We start from the raw sequence: 23,751 nt of genomic DNA, 5'->3' as shown, positions 1-23,751 counted from the left end.
TTAATTGTATTATTTAACACATAATGCATTCTGGTGTGAAATGTAAAAATAAAATAAAAAACAAAAACAAAAACAAAACCACAATTGTACCATTTTTGGGGGGTCTGGTTTTTATAACATTATCAGTGCTGTAAAATTGGCACGTTAAGGGGGTTGTCCAGTTGTAAACTATTAATGGCCTAGCCTCATTATAAGGACATCAATTGTAGATTGGCGGGGATCTGTGACCCAGGACGCATATTTGGGATTTCAGCCGCACTTCAGTAGCGGTGAGCGATTCCAGCGACCTGATTGGTTATTGGGTACACACCCCCCTATGGAGATGTGCACGAGTGGCCGGCCCGTTAAATAAGCAGCAGCAGGGCTGTAGGAGGGTCGGCAACTAACCCCAACCCTAAACCCTAACCCTAAACCTAACCCCTAACCCTAAACCGTAAGCCTAACCCTAAACCCCAAACCCTAAGCCTAAACCTAACCCTAAGCCTAACCCTAAACCTAACCCTAAGCCTAAGCCTAAACCTAACCCTAAACCCAACCCCCCGCTGGTCTCGTGAAGTAGCACTCGTGCACATCTCCAAAGGGGGGGTGTGTACCCAACAACCAATCAGGTCTCTGGAATCGCTCACCGCTACTGAAGTGCGGCTGAAATACAATATATGCACCCAAGACTCTTGTGCACTGAGCTGATTTCTGCAGGAAGCAGACAGCTCTGTTCTCACTTCCATGAGAACTAGTTCCCATTCATTTCAGTGGGGAATTGGCCAGCAATACCAAGTCTGGCCACTGTAGTGGGAACGGAGCTGTCTGCTCAATGCATGTGTACACCAGCCCTGTAAACAGCTGCTCAATAAGGGTTCCTGGCAGAAAAGTCCCATCAATCTACTACTGGATAAGTTTACATCTGGATAACCCCTTTACCTCTTTATTATAGGTCAGCACAATTACAACCGTACCAAATTTATATAGTTTTTATGTGTTATTACATTAAAAAAATAAAAACTACTAAAATAATTATTTCTCTCGCGATCTGCTGACCCCCAGAACGTTTTATTTTTGTATTGATGGTGCAGTGTAAAGGTACCTGCTTTCTGCAGGGTAAGCTGTAGTAATACCAGCAGCCAATTAATCCCGGGCCTGAGAGCCTTCACAATACTCCAGGCAGCCATGGTAACCCATCGGCACTTCACAATCACGTTGAGTGTTGGGAGGGCGATGGAATGCCAGAGGAGGCCTCCCTTGCCAGCTGCTTAGATGCCACAGTCAGCATCCACCGCAATACTTAAGCAGCTTAAAAGCTGCAGTCAGAGCCGCTCCAACTGTGGCAGAAACAGCTGATAGCCGCAGGGTATGAAGTCAGCTTGGCTCCCGGGCCTGCTTCATATGATCCCTTGTGATCCATGATGTATATGCATCAGTCATAGGCCGTTAAGCGGTTAAATAATCCCACTATGCAGTTCCGAAATAATACAGCTATGTATACAGTGCTCAAATAATACCGCCATGACACAGGATTTAACTAGTATCACCATATTGTGCCCAGATAATACCGCCATACAAGCTCATCAGTATACGGAAAATAGATTTCTATTACAGCAAGGACAATAAAGTAGAATTAATAAACAATTAAAAGTGAGAAAAAAAAGAATATCCGGCGCTTGCTGCACACAGACCAAGCCAAGTGAACCCCAATAGAGCTGAAGATTTAGGTAAGAAATACTTTACATTTATATACCAGCATGGGCATTGTAGACCTAAATGTCTTTCTCCTGAGCAGTAGGGGGCACTATTGCTTTGAAGGAGGAAAATGATGTGGAATATTCTGTTCCAGAACTGTAGACGTCAGTTGCCTGTGCCAAGAAGAAGGGGTAACAGGTGCCTCAGGACACGGAGTCCATTATTGCAGAGTTAGTATTGTGAATCTTGGCTCCTCCTGATTTAGCTGCTCAGAAGATTCTGCTGTTCTCAACAGGACTAAAGAAATTAAGTCCGACACGTCCCTGCTGGTTAAATGTCACCGGGGAGCTTTATGGAAAGGTTCCTGCTTCTCTCAGCACAAAATGCTCCACGTTGCAGCGCCTTTCCAGGGCGATCCATAAAAGAGGCCACAATACGGCAGAGGATGAATCAATGTATCTGCTGTGTGAGGTCACATCCCGCCTGCTAAACAAGATACAGTATCCATAGACCTTCACCCCGCAGAAACCATTCACCACCTCCTCCCCTGACAATACTTATATTCCCCATAATAAAACATTTCTGGAGCATCTTATTAACCCTTTCCAATCTAATTTGTATCCTGGCTTTCCTAGGGGGGCTTACTCTTTTTCTGCCATTATAAAACGGCGCTATCTGCTGGCTAAAGCCAGTACTGCATGAGGTGACACATTGGATAGGCTCCGACAGCAGAGAGGCTGGCAATATACAGTAAGAGAACCCCTCCTATCTTTGTGCGTATTTATGCGCCAAAATACTGTATTAATTGGCTGCAACGGACACTTGATTTCCTGTGACATCATCTATCACAGCAATCACTGGGACCACAGCGGGACTACAGCACTGGATCCCGGCAGCAACGGAGGGGTAAGTATAGTTCATTTTATTATTTTAACACGGAGGGTCCTATTGAAGCAGCGCTGTCCAGTAACCGGACGACCCCTTTAACTTCATAGTATATCTTTATAGGAGTTGGAACTTCTTTTGACGAACGAACATTCAATTTCTATAATTACATTCATTCATTAGCATTCCTGCAGGGGATTTGGAGCTCCGTATCAGAATGTTTGACCTAAAAATAAGGTAGGGATAAAAGATGGGAGGAGGATCAATTCGACGAGGAACCATCTGGATCTGGGAAATGCCAGACACCATTCTAGAGCTCCCAGGCATTTCTCTGCACCGGTTTCATTAGTCTCCTGTCCCTCCGCCTGGGTGCCCATTGGAAATTGCTATAATTACGTGCCGCCGTTACATTATCCTGCTGCCACTCTGCCCAGTTTTTCATAGTAATTGCTCATTACCATACTTCTCCAGTCTCCCAGGTAAAGGTAATTCCTCTGAATTAAAGACATTTTTCTACAGGTCTTCAGATTTGTAGCAAATTTCAACTGTAAATTGTATTCTGAAATCGCTGTTTCTGTTGCCGCAGGTTCTGTCACCAAATCTTAGCAGCTTTTCTTATACAGTTTGTTATTTTTAAAATATCAAACTGAGAATCTACAATATTAGGATACATGAGAACAGTTTATAGAGGGGTCTTCTTGAAGACTGATCATGAGCATAGGTCTAGCTCATTCATCTGGAAAGGCCGGTTGGTCTTGGCGATAGTTGCTCCATTTAGTAGAGTCTTTGAGAGCTCCTGGTCTTCATCTTTGCGCTCCTCATGGGTGGGACTTGGCTACAAGCATTGCCAGCATTGGAGGATATGTGGGGGAGTGGCTAAAATGGGCAATTGCCCAGGGCCCTAATCCCCAGGGCGACTCCCAAACAATCACAGGCACGGGACATTTATAGGGAAACAACGTTTAAAAAACTGAATACTCACTTCCCCTCTCACTTCACCTGCTGTTGCTTTCACTTCACTGCCCCCCAGCAGCCGGTCAGATGATCAGTCCCCAGCCTCAGTGATCGTACGGCTGAGGCCAGGGATTGGCCCCAACAGTCACATGATTGCACTACCCCAGAAGTGAAGAGAGACCAAACCAGCAGCACAAAAAAGGCCATTATTAATACTGAGTGGGGGATATAAAGATTGGGGGCATTACTACAGATTGAGGGTAGTATCCAAAACTGGGACAGGAAAAAGGGGCATTATTAAAGAGAGGGCATGCAAGGGTCAATATTAAAGATGGAGGGCTTAAAGGAGGCACAATTAAAAACAGGGAGCATAAAGAAGGCACTATTAAAGACTCGGGTCATAAAGGTAGCACAATTAGAAGCTGAAGGCACTATTAAATACTAAAGGTATAAAGAGGGAACAATTAAAGACTGCCGGCATAAAGGCTGCACTTTTAAAGAGTGAAGTTATAAAGGTACAATGATTAAAGTCAGGGCATAAAGAGGGCATTAGTAAAGCCTGAGGGCACAACAGGGGCATTATTAAAGAATGAGGTTATATAAGGGGCATTATTACTGAGTAGGAGCATAAAAGGGGGCACATTTACTGTGCGAGTGGCATTAAAAGCGGCACTTTCAATGTGGGGCCTACAGAGGGCACAGAAGGGAGTATACTATTACTCTTTGAGACACCACAGGTAGCGTTATTACTATCTAGGTCATTATAGATAGGGGGATTGTGCAATGATGGGGATAATGTAGAGAGGGCGCTCTGCACGCCACCTCCTGAATTGACTGAATGTGCCTTTGGTGTTGGTAGAATATTTGGGCATTTGGCCACATTTTTTATGTTGCCAAGGGCCATGCTTTGTTTGCAACCAGCCTTGGCTACAAGGATCTCCCTGGTTATGTCTGCAGAGGGCCTACTGGAAAACTGACAGGAAGAGCATATACCATGGGAAGACTAAGGTCAACACCTGGTATACAGAATATAAGTACAAGTCAAATCAGAAGACTAAATCCAGGTCCAGAACAAGCTGATCAGAATACTGGAGAATAACTATGGGCCAAATGACTGGTCAGGTAGTCCAGGGTTAGATACCAGAGTGATTAAAGTGAAGGTTAATTCAGAAGCAGGATCAAAATTCAGCTGGGTCACCTAGTTTCTGTAGGTTCTATCCAGACTAGCCAGGGTTAACAAATCCTGTGTTTTCTAGTCTAGGTTAATTAGTCCTGCTAGTGTCTGAAAGGTGTGGCTGGTGACTGACATTTCTGTCAGCCAATCGGCTTCTCTCCCCTCCCTAAAAGATCCAGCTCTTACTGACTGGGGGTTGCTGATTAATTTTCAGTGATCCCTGAGCAGTCCTCCTGCTCAGAGCTCCTGTGTGTCTGGCTTCAGTGTTTTGGTTTGTTCCCTGTTTGTGTCTATTGTTTGTCTGTACTTGTCCTGCTTATTTCCGTGTACTGTACCCCATGTGTTCAGGGCCTCCTGCTAGGGATTTGTAGTGGCCTAGGTACGAGTGTGGGTCCGCACCTCTCGGAAGCGATCGGCTCGCCAACTAGGCAGGGCTCCCTCCCGGGGTAGAGGTTTGCAGGGAAAGGATTTCCCTTAATCTATTCTGCATTTACGTGGCACGGTCAAGATATACAGGCCTTTATCCTCCTGCAGAGGTGCTCTTTGTCTGTTCTGCATCTAACCACCTGTACCAGCGCTTCCCTGCGTCTGTCTTGGCTGCCCCCCATACCCTGTTCATGTTAGCAGTCAAGGACGAATGTGACAATGGCTTTTTGATAACTTTTTATTATTGTTTTTCTTGGAGACTGTGTGACCAAAAAAAAGTGCAATTCTGTAATAAAACTTTTTTTTTTTGTCCCCATATGAGATATAAACTTGCAATTGTTTGATCGCTCCTGCAGTATGATGCAATATCGTAGTATTACATTACACTGCGATTTAACAGGTAGCTTATCAAGCCAGGCATGGCTTGATAGGCAATCTGCAATGGCAACTGAAGGACACCCTGTAATCTCATCGCGGGGGGCCGTTCGGGACATCCAAACTCTGATTGGAGCATTTAAATGCTGCTGTCAGAATTGACAGCGGCATTTAAAGGCTTGACAGCCGCAATCAGCGGGAGTGAGGACTGCAGCTGTTGCTGGGTGGGTGTTGGCTGTAAAACAGCCGGCACCCACATTGTATGGACTCTCCCCATCCTCCTCCATAAAAACCTTGAACACACAGGATGTAACTGTACAACTTGTGTCATTAAGGATAGATCCTCAATAGTTCAGAGGTGAAAAACCCACTTAGGTCATATTTACACAAGCGAGTGCAGCGTAGGTGACCGGAAATCTCAGAATGAAATTGCTACAGTGATCAGCAGGTCTAACCTCCCTAACCTCAAGTGATCACTTGACTTCACCAAGAGAAGCTACTTGCAGCTACTCAATTTCCCCACAGTGACCTCTGCAGGGCAAATGTAGTATTACATGTTGCCCATTCCTATCATTCTAGGAGGCTGGGCCGGGTTCTGCAGAACTGCAACTACTTTAGTTGATATAGGGGGGGTACCTAAGCAGAGGATTATCCTCAATAACATGCATATACCCTAACAAGCATCACATCTGTGTGGTCATGTGATATAGTCATCACACGAAGATTACGCACAGTGGGGGTGGTGTGGGAGATATATGAAAAAAATCTTTAACCCCACAATACAAGAACTAAATTTAACTTTCCAGCCAAAAAGAAAAAACAAATGATAAAGTAAAGAATATGCATTTCTAATAGGCAGAAACAGAAGCTGTAGCAGAGTGGCCCCTTGAATCGGAGAATTGTGCGAGTCTCGGCGCAGCTATCAATATTTAATCCTAAGGAGTAAAGTGTAGTAATAACACTATGTAGTGTTTATTGACAATCTGGATAATTTGCATATTTCCCAGGTTGGAGGTTGTGGGTATGAATAATGCATGGGCACGGCGCTGGGTTATGTACAGTATGTTTACTGCAGAGCGGCTGACATGAATTATTTACCACCAGGGCCTGGAACAGATTCTGCTGCAGTCTCCGGCAGTGGGGCCGGACCCTGACTTCACAGCTCCATTATACCATTACAGAAGCAGCTCCTCATAGTGCCGCTCATTGCACGCTCGAGATTTGGGAGGGTATTTCATGGATTGCGGTTGCTAGGACACGGAAGAGGCAGCCAGATATTCTGGGATGGACTAATATCCATGATAATGCATGCGAGCGATCAGGGCTGGCTCCAGCGTTACATGGGCCCATTATGTCTCGCTTCCATCCACCCAGCACAATAGAAGGCAGTGATGCTATCAGGGACTTTTTTGTTACGGTTTTTGCTGCATGTTATTTTTTGGCATATTTTAGTATAATCTGCAGCGTCCCCTTAATTCCATACAGGTTTTTTTTTTTCAGCTTCATGCGGATGGGGTTTTTAACCCCTTCGACACCAGAGATTTTTAACTTTTTTTTTTTTTTTTTCAAGAGCTATAAGATTTTTATTGTTCGGCTTGCATAATGTATCAGGGCTCATTTTGGAGCATGAAACGTACTTTTTAAATTTACTACTTAGTCTACTAAATCATATACTGGAAAACTTTTTAAAATTTCTAAGTGGGGTAATATAGAAAAAAAATGCAATGGCGCAATTTTGGGGTTTCGTTTTTACAGAGTTTACAGTGCAGTACAAAAAGTTAGTAAGAGATCTATGTTTTGTGGGTGCAATTACGGTGATACAAAATGTATGATTTTTTTAATAGTTCGCACATTTGTTGGAAAGGTTTTTTTTTATCTTTTATTATTTTTTATTTCATTACGGTTTTTAAAAAATTTATTAAAAGAGTTGTACCACAGGACAGGGGTCGAGTGGAGGTCTCACAATGAGGGCTTGTTCACAGGAGTGTACCGGACGCCGTTTTCACGGACGGCTGATATATGTTACTATCTGAGCTGTCTTTCCCCTTCCCTCCCCCTCACCAGCTCTCTGCCTCTCTCCTGCCCTCCAGCTGTTTGCAATGGGAGGGGGCGGAGCTAAGCTCCACCCCATTCCTCCCCCTCCCATTGCTTGCTTCGGATCTTAGCGCCACCCCCCTGTCCAACCCCCTCTCATTGCAAACAGCCGAAAGGGGAGGAGACAGGCAGAGAGTCGGGGAGGGAAGAGGGGAGATAGCTCAGATGGTAGTGTATATCGGCCAACCGTGAAAACGGCAGCCGATATACGCTCCAGTGAATAAGCCCTGAGGAGGATGGGAGACACAGGACCCCCGTTCTCAAGATTGGCAGGGGTCTCAGCAGTGAAACTCCCGCTGATCAGCAAGTTATCCCCTATCCTGTGGGTAGGCGAAAAGTTGGAATCTTGGTAAACCCCTTTAAACCTTTTCATACATTTGTTTTAGTCATATGATCACTGGATCACTTGCACTATAAACTGCAATACCTTAGTATTGCAGTATGTAATAATTTTCAATGCTGCCTATTAGGCATCCATGAATAGCAGTTGTGGGTGCCATCACTACGATCCACTGGTATCCCACAACTGCATCGCACAATGCCAGTGGGGCACCACAGGGCCCCACCCCCTCCGGCAGGCTGTTTAGATATCTGGTCAGTTTCAACTGTGGCATCTAAATAGTTAACTGCCATAATTGGACGTAACTCCGATCACACAGTTGCCATTGACTGTCAGCTGTTAAAACCAGCGGACAACCAAGGTTATGAAGTGGACTTGGCTGTTAATCCTGCTCCATGCATCCTTCTGACCACATTACATATATATACCCACATGTATTAGGGTGGGTTCACATGTAGCGGTTCTGCTGCAGATTTTGATATGGATCTATCAGACAAGAGATACTGAGATATGAGGCATGGGGGTTTTTAGGTGTAAATTGCCCATTCCAGAATATCTCCTTGTGTACAAGTCATAGATATACATTAATCACATATCTGGTACCTTACTAGCAGCATTTGGAGTCAGCGGAGCTTCATCCTTCAGAATTGGTGGTATACTGTTGTGTTCTGTATCTTTCCCTGCAGAGGACCAATAAAAGACCATGAACACCGCAGCAGTGTTTATGCATTAATTAGGCTTAGGCAAGAGCCAAAATATACCCTATCCTACCAAAAGTAATTGGACTCCTGAGCAAGAACCAAAAGTATTTATTTCCATATGTTAATACTTAGTGGGGCTCCTTTGGCCCTAATGACATTGGATATTCTCTGTGGCATACTTTCTACTAACGTCCAATGCATTTCAGCTGGTATTTCCCTCCATTCACCCTGCAAACGTCAATGATGCATCGGCTCATTTACCATCTACAATGGTACAAGGATCATTGTCTTGACAGTTGAGCAATGAAAGAAAGTTCTATGGAGTAACAAATCATGCTACTCCATCTTCACACCAGATGGACGTACCTGGGTGTGGAGGATGAGGGGGGAACGTCTTTTGCCTGAATATGTTGTGGCAACCTGACGGGTTTTCCACGTTGAACAATCTCTTTTTGTTAGACGGGGATCCTTAAAAATAAGCTAATCACAAGTCGTCCCACTGCTGTTGTAATCTGTGCATTAACCCAGTAGCAAGTGTTCATTTCCCCTACAGTGCCTCCACAGGGGAAAAGAAGTATTACACAGTTCTCATTGAAATCAATAGGCTGTCCACGTAAAGGCAGGCATTCTGGGTCTGAGAGAGAGAAAGACAGTGACCCTCTTAGGCCCCATGTCCACGGGCAAAATATGATTTTAAATCCGCAGCGGATCACCCGCATGCAGATCCGCACCCCATAGGGATGCATTGACCACCCGCAGGTAGATAAATACCCGCGGATGGTCAATAAAAGTGAATTTTTAAAAAATGGAGCATGAAAAAAAACGTGACATGCTCCATTTTCGTGCGGGTCTCCCCCGGGGACGGCTCCCGCAGGCTTCTATTGAAGCCTATGGAAGCCGTCCGGATCCGCGGGAGACCTAAAATAAGAATAACTTACCCGCAGCGGACCGGGCAAGTCTTCTCTTCTTCACGGCCGGATCTTCTTGCTTCGGCCCGGCGGATATGCCCGGCGCATGCGCGTGGCACGCTGCCGGCGTGCCGAGTACATCCGCCAGACCGAAGAAGGAAGATCCGGCCGTGAAGAAGAGAAGACCTGCCCGGTCCGCTGCGGGTAAGTTATTCTTATTTATTCTTCTTTTCAGCGCTCATGTCCGCGGGGCAGGAGGGACCCGCTACGGATTCTCCATGGAGAATCCATAGCGGGCCTGATTTTCCCCGTGGACATGAGGCCTTAGGCTTTCAAGGAGGGGCTCACAAACATGATTGGTCACTGCTTCACTGCATATGATAACCCAAAACCAGTGGGAGGTGGTAGAGGCTCCAAGATATGAGGCCTTCTATAACCCATCTCTTCCATTGCTCAACTGTCCAATGATGACGCTCCTTGCACCATTGTAGACGGGCCAACGCATTGTGTTCTGTGATCGATGGCTTGTGTGTAGCGGCATAATTCGTACATCCAATAGCATGCAGTTCCCATCACAAGCTATAGCTGACACCTCCGAGGGTCGGCATCTTATGTAGCATGCTGTAGGACACGTGAGATGCTAACAAGACACGATCCGTTCTACTGATAGAATAATGTACATCTAAATAAAGCTGCGATGAGATCCATCAACAGCACTGAGCGTCTCTTCTACTTCGTACTTGTGAGTTACTTAAGGCAACCGCCAGGGTACCTCCGGGTACTTTGCATATTAATGAGCCCCCCAATACCCACCTGTATTAAGCGCATTGATGTCTTGATCAGCTCCAAAGGACAAGTTCCGTGCCAGCTTGGTATTGTCATGTTTCTGAGGAGTAATGGCGGTTGGACACAAGGAAAATCTGCGCCGGAGGAAATTCTCCTCCTTCATGTTGTGCGCCGCAGAGGTTTTCTGAAAAATATAAAGTACAAGGAATGTTCACACATCGCTGATTTGCTGCAGATTTTGGTGCAGCTCAGATAAATCCTGTTGGTCTCCGTTTCAGCAACTGTGTATAACGGTCAAGATAGCTCATGTCTAGCGGTCTTGTCCCAATCCCATTTTTAGATTTCAGCAGTCAACAGAGACGGGACCACTGGACATGAGGAGGAAATGTAACGTGAATGAAGACCTACAGAGGTTTCCCACTTCTAAATGTTTTGCTGCAGGAAGCACACAGCTCCATACATCGTGCAGTGGCCTGGGTTGGAATTGCAGGCCGAGTCCCATTCACTTCAGTAGGATTCAGCCTGCAGTACCAACTCAGGCCACTACAAATTGTACGGAGCTGTCTGCTTCCTGCAGCAAAACAGCTCGGACAACCCCTTTATGATTCTTACCCACTGGCGATAGACTTTCCTGCGATGCGAGAGTGAGTGACAAAAGCATGATAATGAAACCAATGATTTTCAATGACTTCATTCTCATTTGTGATGTCTTCACTCAACCCTCACAGCGCTAAGAATAATCTGCGATATTGCCCATTGTTTTCCAATAGGGCCGGCGGCAGCAGCTCCAGTCCCATTGAAATCAATAGGAGAAGATTGCGAAGCAGGCTAGGAATCCCCCAGAGGGAGGGGGCGGAGCTTCAGGGGATCTCTGACATTTCTCCCCATATTTTGGAGAGATAGGGGGTGGGGCTAGAGTGGCTTTCCCAAGAGGGGGGCTTGAAAGGGGGCGGGGCTAGATGGGTTATTATAGTGATCCTTCTCTAGCCACGTGAGAGGGCAGGGCTAGCGGGTAAGAGCCCTTAAAGACCTGAACTGTGTACATGGCATAAACAGGATTCAAAAAGCTGTAATAAGATCTGGTAATAGCTACTAGCCTGCTCGTTTGTGGTTTTCAGCCAGTACCACACATTTTGCACTTTGGAAAATAACATAAAAATAGCAATAAAAAAAAAAACACATGACATTTTTTTCTGCAGATATTGTAGTTGATATTAAATGACCAGCGACATATTTCTAAAGAGAGCTGTAACTCCATCAGCATTGGCCTCAGCCCACAGACCCAACCGTCAGAGCCGGTAATTGCTGCAGTCAACATGTAATCTGTCATTATATTGTTCTGGAGAATATTTGCCATTTGCAGCTCCGAACATTTAGACCCGAGGGCTGAATATAGTAACAATCCAGATCGCTCTTATGACTAATATAAAGCACTGCGCAGATCCACTGGCACCAGATTATTACTTACAACAAGCCTCTAAATTTAGACCCTGAGTGGTGGCTGCTTATGTACCAAGACGTCTTAAGTGTAAACTGAAGAACTCAGTCAGTGCCCAAGCAGGCTGTCAGTGCAATGCCAGGGGGCGCTGCGAGGAGCTGACAGACCTTGTTCTCCCAATGACCCCAGGGAACGTGTGGGTGTCCGGTGAGAACCACAGACGTCACCGACTGCTGTCATACAGGTCCGTTAGAGTTGAGGTACATTGGGGGTAAAAGGTTTCTGGCTGAGAATTTTTGCATGAGTCAGAAAACTTATTTAAAGGAATATCCAACTAGAGGCCCTTTTACACACAAATGTCGTTTGAATGGCGGCACGACTCAGCGAATTATTGCCTTTTTTTTGCATAAAATCGCTTAAACATAATCGCTTAAACATTATCGATAGTTGCATAATATCACTTAAAGATAATCACTTGAAATCCTCTTCATTTTCCTCATTAACTAAAGTAAATCTGTATATGTTGTTTGCTCAGGCGGGCGTGTGTTTATGCGAGGAAACTCTGGCAGGAAGGATTTTAATTAGTATAAAGAAAAACCATTGTCTTCTGAGTAACCAAGTAGTCATTATGTTTTTAGCAAGGCAAACAATCACCCGTCCACTGAAGTCTTTCAGTCTTTCAAAGACTGAATGATGGCCAATTAAACCACAGGATAAACGAACTACCTAACGACTATTTTTATGCAGGCTGAAACTCTGCAATAAGCGACAAGTGAATAAATGGTGCTCGGCTGCCCGCGTTTCCATGTAATGACTATCGCTCACTTTCACTCGTTTGAACCTATTTTGAGCGATAATCGTTGAGTGTGAATGGGCCTTAACACAGAATTCACCTGTAGGTGAAGATTCTGGGCAAACTGGCAAATTATTTCATAAAGAAAATGCTCTTAACTAGATCTAATCACATAAAGAGTTACTCTGTTAATACATTACCTTTCCAGTCTTGTACTGATCCTGAGTTACATCTTGTATACTCCAGAGCTGCACTCACAATTCTGCTGGTGGAGTCACTGTGTACATACATTACTTATCCTCTACTGACCCTGAGTTACATCCTGTATTATACTCCAGAGCTGCACTCACTATTCTGCTGGTGGAGTCACTGTGTACATACATTACTTATCCTCTACTGACCCTGAGTTACATCCTGTATTATACTTCAGAGCTGCATTCACTATTCTGCTGGTGGAGTCACTGTGTACATATATTACTTATCCTGTACTGATCCTGAGTTATATCCTGTATTATACTCCAGAGCTGCACTCACTATTCTGCTGGTGGAGTCACTGTGTACATATATTACTTATCCTGTACTGATCCTGAGTTATATCCTGTATTATACTCCAGAGCTGCACTCACTATTCTGCTGGTGGAGTCACTGTGTATCTACATTACTTATCCTGTACTGATCCTGAGCTACATCCTGTATTATACTCCAGAGCTGCACTCACTATTCTGCTGGTGGAGTCACTGTGTATCTACATTTCTTATCCTGTACTGATCCTGAGTTACATCCTATATTTAACTCCAGAGCTGCACTCACCTATAAAAGGTCCTGAATGGCTGTTGATAATGGGTTTTAAGATATAATTTATGTGTCTAACATAAAGATATTTTTTATCTTTATTTGTTTGCTTCAGTTTGTCCCATTTTATGCTGCTAATCTATACAGCCTAAGAATTAGTCTCCTTCCCCCTCTGGCAGCTGATAAAGTACTTCCCAGTCAGAAGTCATCTCAGCTAGATCTCCATGTACTTCAGAGGTTTTTCTTTTCTGACAAGCAGGCAGAAAGCTGTTGCACAGAGGATCAGTATGCCAGACTGTGAGGAGAGTGGCAGAGCATATCATCGCCTCTATAGCAGGGTTAGTTTTTGTACTGGGCAGATGCCAAGTCCTACTGGGCTCAGGTGTCTAATGCCAATCACTGTAAACAAGCTTAACACTTGTCACCCTGAGGATCGGATAGGACCCGCATACCTCTGGAGTTGGCCCTGAGGGTCTTCTGGTAGGCCTGCAGCCAACGAAAGCCTCCATATACAATATATAGCTGTAGCCTATGGCATTGCACTCAAAAGTGATTTTCTCTCATTTTTGCCGCCTCCTGGTGTAATGAGCAGGACACAGCGTCTGCGCTGGAACCAGCAATCCTATAAATCTTTCATTCTAATCGGCTTCTTATCACATAAATAACTCTAAATAATAGAATGAGATAGATGCGGATCTCACGTGGACCCGGATCCCAGACAGGCTGCCTCACGAGGGGACAACATATGCTCCATTTTACTAATGACACGATTTTTTGCTGCATCCAGTAAGTATTTCAACATCAGCAGCCGGAAAGTCAGGAAGCCTCTCGCACCGCAGATCCCCCATGCAACACTGCAACTTCTAATAAACCTGTTATTCCCTGTACTGATACAGTCAATGAGATACTGCCATATAACAGAAAATGCTGGAATGTGGTGTGATATTAGATAGATAGATAGATAGATAGATAGATAGATAGATATGATATAGATAGATATGATATAGATAGATATTAAATAGATATGAGACAGAGAGATATGAGATATAAGCTAGATTGATAGATAGATATGCAATCGAGAGATAATAGATAGATAGATGTGAGAGATAGAGAGATATGCGATAGAGAGATGATATATATGAGATAAATAGATAGATATGAGATAGATAGATAGATAGATAGATAGATATGAGAGAGATAGATAGATATGAGATAGATAGATAGATAGATAGATAGATAGATATGAGAGAGATAGATAGATATGAGATAGATAGATAGATAGATAGATAGGAGAGAGATAGATAGATATGAGATAGATAGATATGAGATAGATAGATAGTTAGATATGAGATAGATAGATAGATATGAGATAGATAGATAGATAGGTAGATAGATAGATAGGTATTAGATAGATAGATAGATAGATAGATAGATAGATAGATAGATATGAGATAGATAGATAGGTATTAGATAGATAGATAGATAGATAGATAGATAGATAGATAGATAGATAGGTATTAGATAGATAGATAGATAGATAGATATGAGATAGATAGATAGATAGATAGATAGATAGGAGATAGATAGATATGAAATAGATAAATAGATATGAGATAGATATGAGATAGATAGATAGATAGATAGATAGATAGATAGATAATGAGATAGATAGATAGATAGATATGAGATAGATAGATAGATAGATAGATAGATATGAGAGAGATAGATATGATATAGATAGATATGAGATAGCTAGATATGAGATAGCTAGATATGAGATAGATAGATATGAGATAGATAGATAGATAGATAGATAGATATGAGATAGATAGACATATAGTATATAGATAGATATGAGATAGATAGATAGATAGGAGATAGATAGATATGAAATAGATAGATAGATATGAGATAGATATGAGATAGATAGATAGATAGATAGATATGAGATAGATAGATAGATAGATATGAGATAGATAGATAGATAGATAGATAGATAGATATGAGAGAGATAGATATGATATAGATAGATATGAGATAGCTAGATATGAGATAGCTAGATATGAGATAGATAGATATGAGATAGATAGATAGATAGATAGATAGATATGAGATAGATAGACATATAGTATATAGATAGATATGAGATAAATAGATAGATAGATAGATATGAGATAGATAGACATATAGTATATAGATAGATATGAGATAGATAGATAGATGGATAGATAGATAGATAGATATGAGATAGATAGATAGATAGATAGATAGATATGAGATAGATAGATAGATAGATAGATAGATAGATAGATATGAGATAGCTAGATATGAGATAGATAGATATGAGATAGATAGATAGATAGATAGATAGATATGAGATAGCTAGATATGAGATAGATAGATATGAGATAGATAGATAGATATGAGATAGATAGACATATAGTATATAGATAGATATGAGATAAATAGATAGATAGATAGATATGAGATAGATAGACATATAGTATATAGATAGATATGAGATAGATATTAGATAGATAGATAGATATGAGATAGATAGATAGATAGATAGATGGATAGATGGATAGATAGATAGATAGATAGATAGATAGATATGAGATAGATAGATAGATAGATATGAGATAGATAGATAGATAAGAGATAGATAGACATATAGTATATAGATAGATAGATATGAGATAGATAGATAGATAGATATGAGATAGATAGATGATAGATAGATAGATATGAGATAGATAGTAATTATATTTAATATAATATTCAAATTTCTTTTTTTTTAATGAAAAAAAAATACTACTAATAACACATTTCGGAGCGGTCCTCGGCACAGACATCGCGCCGCTCATGGTGTTACCTGGCACTAGGCGGTTACATAACGTTGCACTCAGGCAGCCTTTTATGTCAGTCAGTTGTAAACAGGTTCTATTACATTGTAACACATAACCTATATAGTCAGCGAGGTGAAATAATAGCGACGACTCTGTGCAGTGGGTCAGTAAATGGCTGCAGGGGGATGTGAGACGGGACAGGGGATCAGCACGCTGCGCACTGCGTATGTAGGGGGGGCAGGACAGACGCCATACTTATGGATTATCCGATATTAGTAAAGGGCGTGCACCGAGCTGAGGATCAATAACAGTGCTGGAAACAACATTGCAGGCGACGGCTGAGGCATACCCAGTAAATGTCTAACAGCTCGTGATAAATATCTCTGGGCGCGCTCACACGCCGCTGATTGGCTGCGGACTTTGTCACGGATCTGCAGCAGATTTCACCCTTTCAGTTTAGTTCAAGTTCAAGGAGTGAAAACTGCAGATCTGCAGCAAATCAGCGACGTGTGAACGAACCCTTATACCGGCTTTACACGGGCATTACATGCACATTTGCGCAGTGTATTCGTGCAATGGCCCTTGCGTTTTTTGCATGCCCATGCGGGTGTTTTAATGTATTTTTTGCGCATGCATATTGTGTGCATTCGCACACTCAAAAAACAGCACACAAGCATGTTTACATTGGCTTGAACGAGCAATTAAGTTAAATTAGATTAATATTTGCTATGTTCGTGCGTAATAAGCACAAAAATAGAAAACGCTGTGTATTTTTGTGTGCGTACGAAATACGCTCATATGAGCGAACCCACTGAAATCAATGGGTTCTATTTACTGCAAGTTGTGCGCACAAATTCTGCATGCACAATACGCTGCGCAACTGCATTCGTTTGAATAGGCCCTTGTATGTGTATATTCACATGTAGCGGATTTGTTACATAATTGTCTGCGACTGATGCAGCTTGCAACGACTCCAGGCTCCAGTAGTAGAGAGGCAACCCCTCTCTATGCCTTAAACGAATATTTTCCGCTACTTTAATATTAATGACCCATCCATAGGATAGATCATCAATGTAAGATCAGAGGGGGCCTGACTCAAGCCCCACCATGATCAGCTGTTTGACGTGAACCCTCTTTGGACTGTGACATCAGGTATATTGGTCACATGGCCTTTCTGCAGTTCAGTCCCATTCTAATGAAGGGGACTGAGTTGCAATATCAGGTACTGCCAGTATAGAATGTACGGCGCTGTGCCTGATGAACAATGCAGAGGCCACAGCGCTTGTTGGAGCACAATGACTCTTTCACTCAGCTGACAGAATTGGACCCCCACTGACCTGGTATTGATAGGCCATGAATATTAAGTCCCAGGAACCCCTTTAATGCTTAATGATGATACAACCTCTTTAGACATCAAATCTGTAGCAAATTTTTCACACTCCATCACAGAGCAAATAACCACATTATGTCCTAATATTGCTCAACTGTTTACGTCATGCCCCATTTTCCTTCGGCACTGGTGCATCTTGTCTCCACCGGAACTAGGGGTGGAGACATGGGTTGGCCGGGTAGAGTTGTAGGGAAGAGCCAGAAAAGCAGATTGGCTGCTGCACACATTCCTCCTCACAGCTGTACATGCCCCTGGTGTCACAGTTCTCGGTTGCGGCATTCCATATCCGCTCCTGGCTACCCTGTCACTCTCCCCATGCCGGGGTGGCATCTCCGCTCACTACCCCCCTGTGACTTTCCCTGCCAGTCTCCCATTATTCCCTTGCGGGCTACAACTCTCCCCCAGGTCTCACTTCTCCCCTGTTGCCTCCGGCACTGTGACTCTCCCCGGCGGGCTCCTATGTGTGATACTCCCTTCTCCCCGTGTGGTGCTTTGCTGCCTTCTTGCACATAACGCCGCTGGTCAAGACCCTGCTCTGCTGCCTCCTCGCTCATAACGCTACTGGTCAGGACTCTGCTCTGCTGCCTCCTCCTACATGCGCAGAGCTTTGGTAGTGAAGCCGCTCCTTAGGAGCTTGGGGGCGTTACAAAGGCTGATACATTCAATCACTCTGTCTCCACCCATACTTCTGATGGAGACAAGATGCAACTGAACCTTTTCCTTCTTGCCTTCTGTGGAGTTGTAGAGCTACTCTTCACATTGCTTGGGCAGAAGGGGGGAGAGACATGAAATTAAAGAGGTTTTCTGCAGCTGGGCTCACACATGGAGTTTTTTTGTAGTGTTTTGGAACAGCAGCAAAAAAAAAAAAAACATGAAAAACTATGCTTTAAATTAAAAAAAAAACACACATACATAGTTAAAAATGGTGTACTCACTTTTAGAAACTGAGCGCAGTTTTTAACAATGTGTGTGTATGTCTAAAAAAAAAGCTATTGTTTTAAAAATGCGTTCCAAAAACACGGTAAAAAATACTAAGTTTGAATGCAGCCTATGGCTTGAGTTATAGAACTAAGCTGCAATACCAGATCCGGCCTGTGGACAAGTGTGGCGCTGTTTCTGGGAAAACAAGCTGCCTCTTTTTTATAGTCCTAGATCACTCCTTTAGTATTCCTTTAAGAAAAACAAAACTCTTACAAGACAAACATTTTCCTCCGTAGAGATAGAAGAAATGTCCTGGGACGGCGCGGACTCATGAGAGCTCAGGCTCCCCGTTAGCAGTAATCTGCAGTGGATCTGTGTATCCACCTGCCTCCTGTGGACCTGGTTACATTGTAAAGCTGTAGAGTAAATAATACAATTATATATCCTGGAATACAGAGAAGCGTTACAAGTCGTAATTGCACCACTGGGGGACGGTTCCCTGTACAGGCAAGCCGGAGATCTTCAGAGACCGTGAAAACATCAATTAACACATCAGCAACTTAACAAGTCAGTAAACAACCAGAAATGTCTCATCTGAACAAATCTCACTGACTTCTGTAACATTACTGATGGAAAGTAGCAAAAGCAGAAATACAGCAAATCAAGAAATACCCATGTGTATGAACACCTCCTCCTCTAACTGTACAGGTGCAACATTAATGAGGTGTTCCCCGTGCCCAAAACTACATAGAAGAAATATACTGTGGCATTACGACATCTGACAGGCGACGTTACTACCGCGCTTCCCCGACAATAAGACCTCCCCCAATTTGGGGGGTAGGGGAGCGTGAAGTATAAGCCCTCCCCCAAAAATAAGCCCTAGCTAGGTTACATGTAAAAAACAAAAGAACAAAAAAAATACTCACCTACCGCCTGCAGCAAGCTAATACTCTGATTGGTTAATCGAGTGCCACGTCAGCCAATGAGAAACGGCACTCGATTAACCAATCACAGCCATTCAATTACATCATTGAAGGGCTGTGGTTGATTAATCCAGTGCTGATTTTCATTGGCTGATGCGGCGCTGGATTAACCAATCAGAGTATTAGCTTACTGGAGGCGGGGTATTCAAGCCCAGCTTTCAGGAAGAACTGCTCTGTCGGCTTAAAGGAGGACGCGGTAGCCTTCAGCAGCGACGGAGGCCATACTCTGATTGGTTAATCCAGTGCCGCATCAGCCAATGAAAGTCAGCACTGATTAATCAACCACAGCCCTTCAATGATGTAATTGAATGGCTGTGATTGGTTAATCGAGTGCCGTTTCTCATTGGCTGATGTGGCACTCGATTAACCAATCAGAGCATTAGCTTGCTGGAGGCAGGGTATTCAAGCCTAGCTTTCAGGAAGAACTGCTGTGTCGGCTTGAAGGAGGACATGGTATCCTGCAACAGCGACGGAGGCCAGCGCAAGGATCGGGACACCGGTGGTGGGTATTATTAGACACCCCTAAAAATAAGACATTGCGCCTTGAGGCAAAATTTAATATAAGACAGTGTCTTATTTTCGGGGAAACACGGTAGGTCAGAAGGCTTTGTGATGTCCAATGAACCTGTCACGTAGAAGCCCAGGCAGGTTTACAGGACATCACTGATGATGTCCCTGCCAGGCCTTCTATTGACTCCAGCGGTCATTTGGGTAAACAATAGAAGACCGGTGGACCCTGGTTGGTGATGGGGGACCAGCGAGGCAGCAGGGAGTATTAGTGGGTTTTCTATATGTAACTCGTCCCCCCACTGCCACCAATGTATACCCAGAAAACCCCTTCAACTTGACCTTGAAAATATTAACTTGACCTCTAACGTGTTACTGTCTGGTGACAGTCAATGTTTGCTAGTTCAAGCTCACATTTGCTACATTTGTAACTCCTCCAGACATGCTTGTGTTACAGCTCAAGTTGCCCTCTTCAACCATTCTTCTCGTAAAATTTTCAACTACATTAAGTAATATGACTGCTGGGATTAATGTCCACTCAGAAGAACTTTGGAGAGGTAAGGCCTGATTTTGGCATAGTTGAGCCAATCAAACCCTAAGACTTTCTTGTTTTGCTGAAACAAAAGAACATTTCTTAAAACAATGTTGAAATTCTCCAGAATGCCAACGTAGGGTGAAGCGTTCAGCGTCTTCACTGAAACCAGGAGGAACCTAAACCATGGAGTACCAGCCCGGACAATTACTCTACAGGGAAGAGAAAGAAAAGTTTTCCAAGCATCAGCCAAACCTTGCTTCATCCATGAGATTCCAAGGTGGTGAGAAGATATTTATATTTCTGCTCTTCAGGACTAGATTAGCCTGTTATGTGCCTTTAGTGTGATCTACAGCTTCTCAGCCAAGCTTTTATTGTTGCCTTGCCATGTTCTTTCCAAAAAAGGGCTTGGTGGCTTCGTCCGATACGGAGACAGGACAGTGCAGGGATTCCAACCCATCAATAAGGGGGATCAGTCTAGATGCTGAATCAGACTACATTTTAAGGCAGGAAACGCAAAGAAATAAAAAGTCCCAGCGCTCCAGATGAAGTAATTGGCTCAAGTGTATAATGTTGTTGTTGTTAGCCGTTTACTCGTTCACGACCCTCAGTGACCCAAGAGGCTCCCTCCCCCCATGTTTTTCGGTTTTGCACTGCTTCTTTCAGTTGGCTGATATACATGGCAGTATTAGCTCTGACAGTATAAAGTTTATAATAGATAGTTACTTATTCTGAAAGGAGGTCGTGATCCCTACGAGTCCCCATAAGGTCCAGGTTCACCTTAAGTAACAGTTCCCCAAGATCACCACAAAGGATTCTGAATAGAGATGAGCGAGCATACTCGCTAAGGACAAATACTTGAGCGAGCATTGACCTTAGCGAGTACTTGCTCGCTCGGAAGAAAAGATTCGGGTGCTGGCGTGGGTGAGCGGTGAGTTGCAGGAGTGAATTTTACTGATTGCTACCAATTACCTCCATTGGTATCAGTGGGTTGCTGAGACGCTCCGGTCTTATGATCCTGGAAGAACCCATAGTTATGAGAACGAGCGAACAGCAGTTTTGCCTCTCACTTGATGTCATATAAGACAATGCGTGTTTGAAATTAACTCTAATTTGAATATATGTAAATGAGCGGCCAAAGAGACAAATGAGGACACAAGGAAAAACTAAAAATAAGTAAATGTAGAAAAATTTGATCTGGAAATCAATTTTCACATGTCAGAAGCAATCCATAAATATCAATTTAAAACCAATGTGCGCGTTGTCTCACTTCAATGTAAATATAAAGTAATATCTATATCTGGAAGTATAAAGAAAAAGATTAACACTATGATTACCATATAATTATTCATGCTTTCAAAATTACCATACTTCACTGATTTACCTAATGAGAGGGCATCCGCTACGTCTAGAAGAAAGCAGGTTTCATCGCCAACACAGAAAATGGTTCTTTACTGTAAGAGCAGTGAGACTGTGGAACTCTCTGCCTGAGGACGTGGTGATGGCAAAATCCATGGAGGAGTTTAAAAGGGGACTTGATGTCTTTCTGGAGAAGAAGGATATTACAGGATATAAATCTTAGGTTAATTGTTAATCCGGGTATACAGGCAGGTAGGAACTATCAGGGTGCGGGCAGACGAGCGCATAAACGGCGCGTTTTTGCGACCAAACGTATATACGTGACCATCTGAGGCAATGGTTTCGAATGTATTCGTTCACATGGGCGATTTTACGGCGCGTAAAAACGGCAATTCGAAAAAAAACGGAACATATGCGACCGAAATACGCGCCAACGCATATTCGATCGCCGAAAAGACCGTTTGCAAAGTAGGAACAAACGAAAATACGCTTTCTAGCTCTGGTCGTGATCGGTGAAAAACGATCGCTCGGGCGATTATACGTTGCGCTCGTGCGAACGTAAATACGCCTACGCTCGTCTGCCCGCACCCTTAGGGGTGGATCCAGGGATTAGTCTGATTGCCATTAGGAAGTCGGGAAGGAATTTTCCCCCAAAAGGGCTAATTGGCTTCTGCTCTTGTTTTTTTTTGCCTTCCTCTGGATCAACAGCACAGGAGGATAAACAAGCTGGACTAGATGGACATTGTCTTCATTCGGCCTTACATACTATGTTACTATGTTACCTTTCCGTCTTCTCCTTTATTCCCCTAGTTGGGTCTTAGTGTTGGATTATATTGATTGGTTATTACCAGCGGGGGTGAGCGCTGTGTTGCGGTGGTGAGCAGGAGGGAGCGGGGGGGGGGAGAGATCTCTCCCCCTCCCCCGTTACCCCCGCTCTCCCCTGCCGCTCCCCGCCCCCCGTCGGCACCCGAATCTTTGCGGGCAAGCAGGCAGGTACTCGGTAAGGACGATACTCACTCGAGTGTCAGTCCTTACCGAGTATGCTCGCTCATCCCTTGTTGTGCACCATTTTTACTCTCTTGTATATCATATTAACATATATACGTTGATTACTTTATACTTAAATGGAAGTGACACAACATGCAGATTGGTTTTAAATTGCTTTTTATTGAATGATTCTGAGAGGAACCATTTCTACATAGACTTATATTTATTTTTTCCTTGTGTTCTCCACAGTCTCTTCGGACTCCTATGGGAGCTGCGGAAAAAAGGAGGGGGAGGGAGTCTAGCTGCATTCAACACTGGAAAAGCATACAGATGCGTCTATTTAGGAATTACAGTGAAAATAAGACCCTGTCTTATATTAATTTTTGCCCCAAAAGAGGCGCAGGGTCTTATTTTTGGAGGGTGTCTTATACTCACCTAGCAGTCGGTGTCCGGGTCCCTCGCGCTGGTCTCCGGTGTAGTCCTCAACACTGAAGGAGCATCTCTTGCTGGTAACAGGCTTTGAATACCCCACTTTTAGCAAGCGAGTGCTCTGATTGGTTCATGAGCATTTCCTCAGCCAATCAGAGCCGGCACTCGATGAACCAATCACAACCATTCATTGAATGACATTGCGATGCGACTCGTGTGAATGAGACCTAAGTATGGGTTTTTGCAGGATCGGAAGTCCGCGGTGTCTTAGCAACCTACTGATACCAATGAAGATAATTAGTAGCGATCAGTAAAACGCGTTGCACTATCTTTGGTCTGTCTAGTCAGAATAAGCTGGATATGGGTACACACCTTCTTGGATGCTGAATACTTCCAAATCCTTTGATTTGGGGAACTATCTTTCTATCATACACTTGAGCCAATCTCTACACCT

At 43.5% G+C, this 23,751-nt stretch overlaps 1 protein-coding gene across 1 annotated transcript in view; it reads right to left on the bottom strand.

The window, feature by feature from the left end:
* Positions 1–23,751, bottom strand: part of OSBPL5 (oxysterol binding protein like 5) — a 124,052-nt gene that overhangs the window by 55,494 nt on the left and 44,807 nt on the right. The window contains exons 2-3 of the mRNA XM_066583437.1: positions 10,345–10,501; positions 8,526–8,602 (exon numbers count right to left, since the gene is read on the bottom strand). Coding sequence (XP_066439534.1) covers positions 8,526–8,602; positions 10,345–10,480 — 213 coding nt within the window. The 5' untranslated portion in view covers positions 10,481–10,501. The remainder of the gene's footprint in view (positions 1–8,525; positions 8,603–10,344; positions 10,502–23,751) is intronic.

This window comes from Eleutherodactylus coqui, chromosome 11 (genome assembly GCF_035609145.1).
Source record: "Eleutherodactylus coqui strain aEleCoq1 chromosome 11, aEleCoq1.hap1, whole genome shotgun sequence".
In the NCBI taxonomy this organism is placed as follows: domain Eukaryota; kingdom Metazoa; phylum Chordata; class Amphibia; order Anura; family Eleutherodactylidae; genus Eleutherodactylus; species Eleutherodactylus coqui.
Note: the sequence above shows the minus strand (reverse complement) of the source record. Positions and strands in the feature narration are given on the sequence as shown.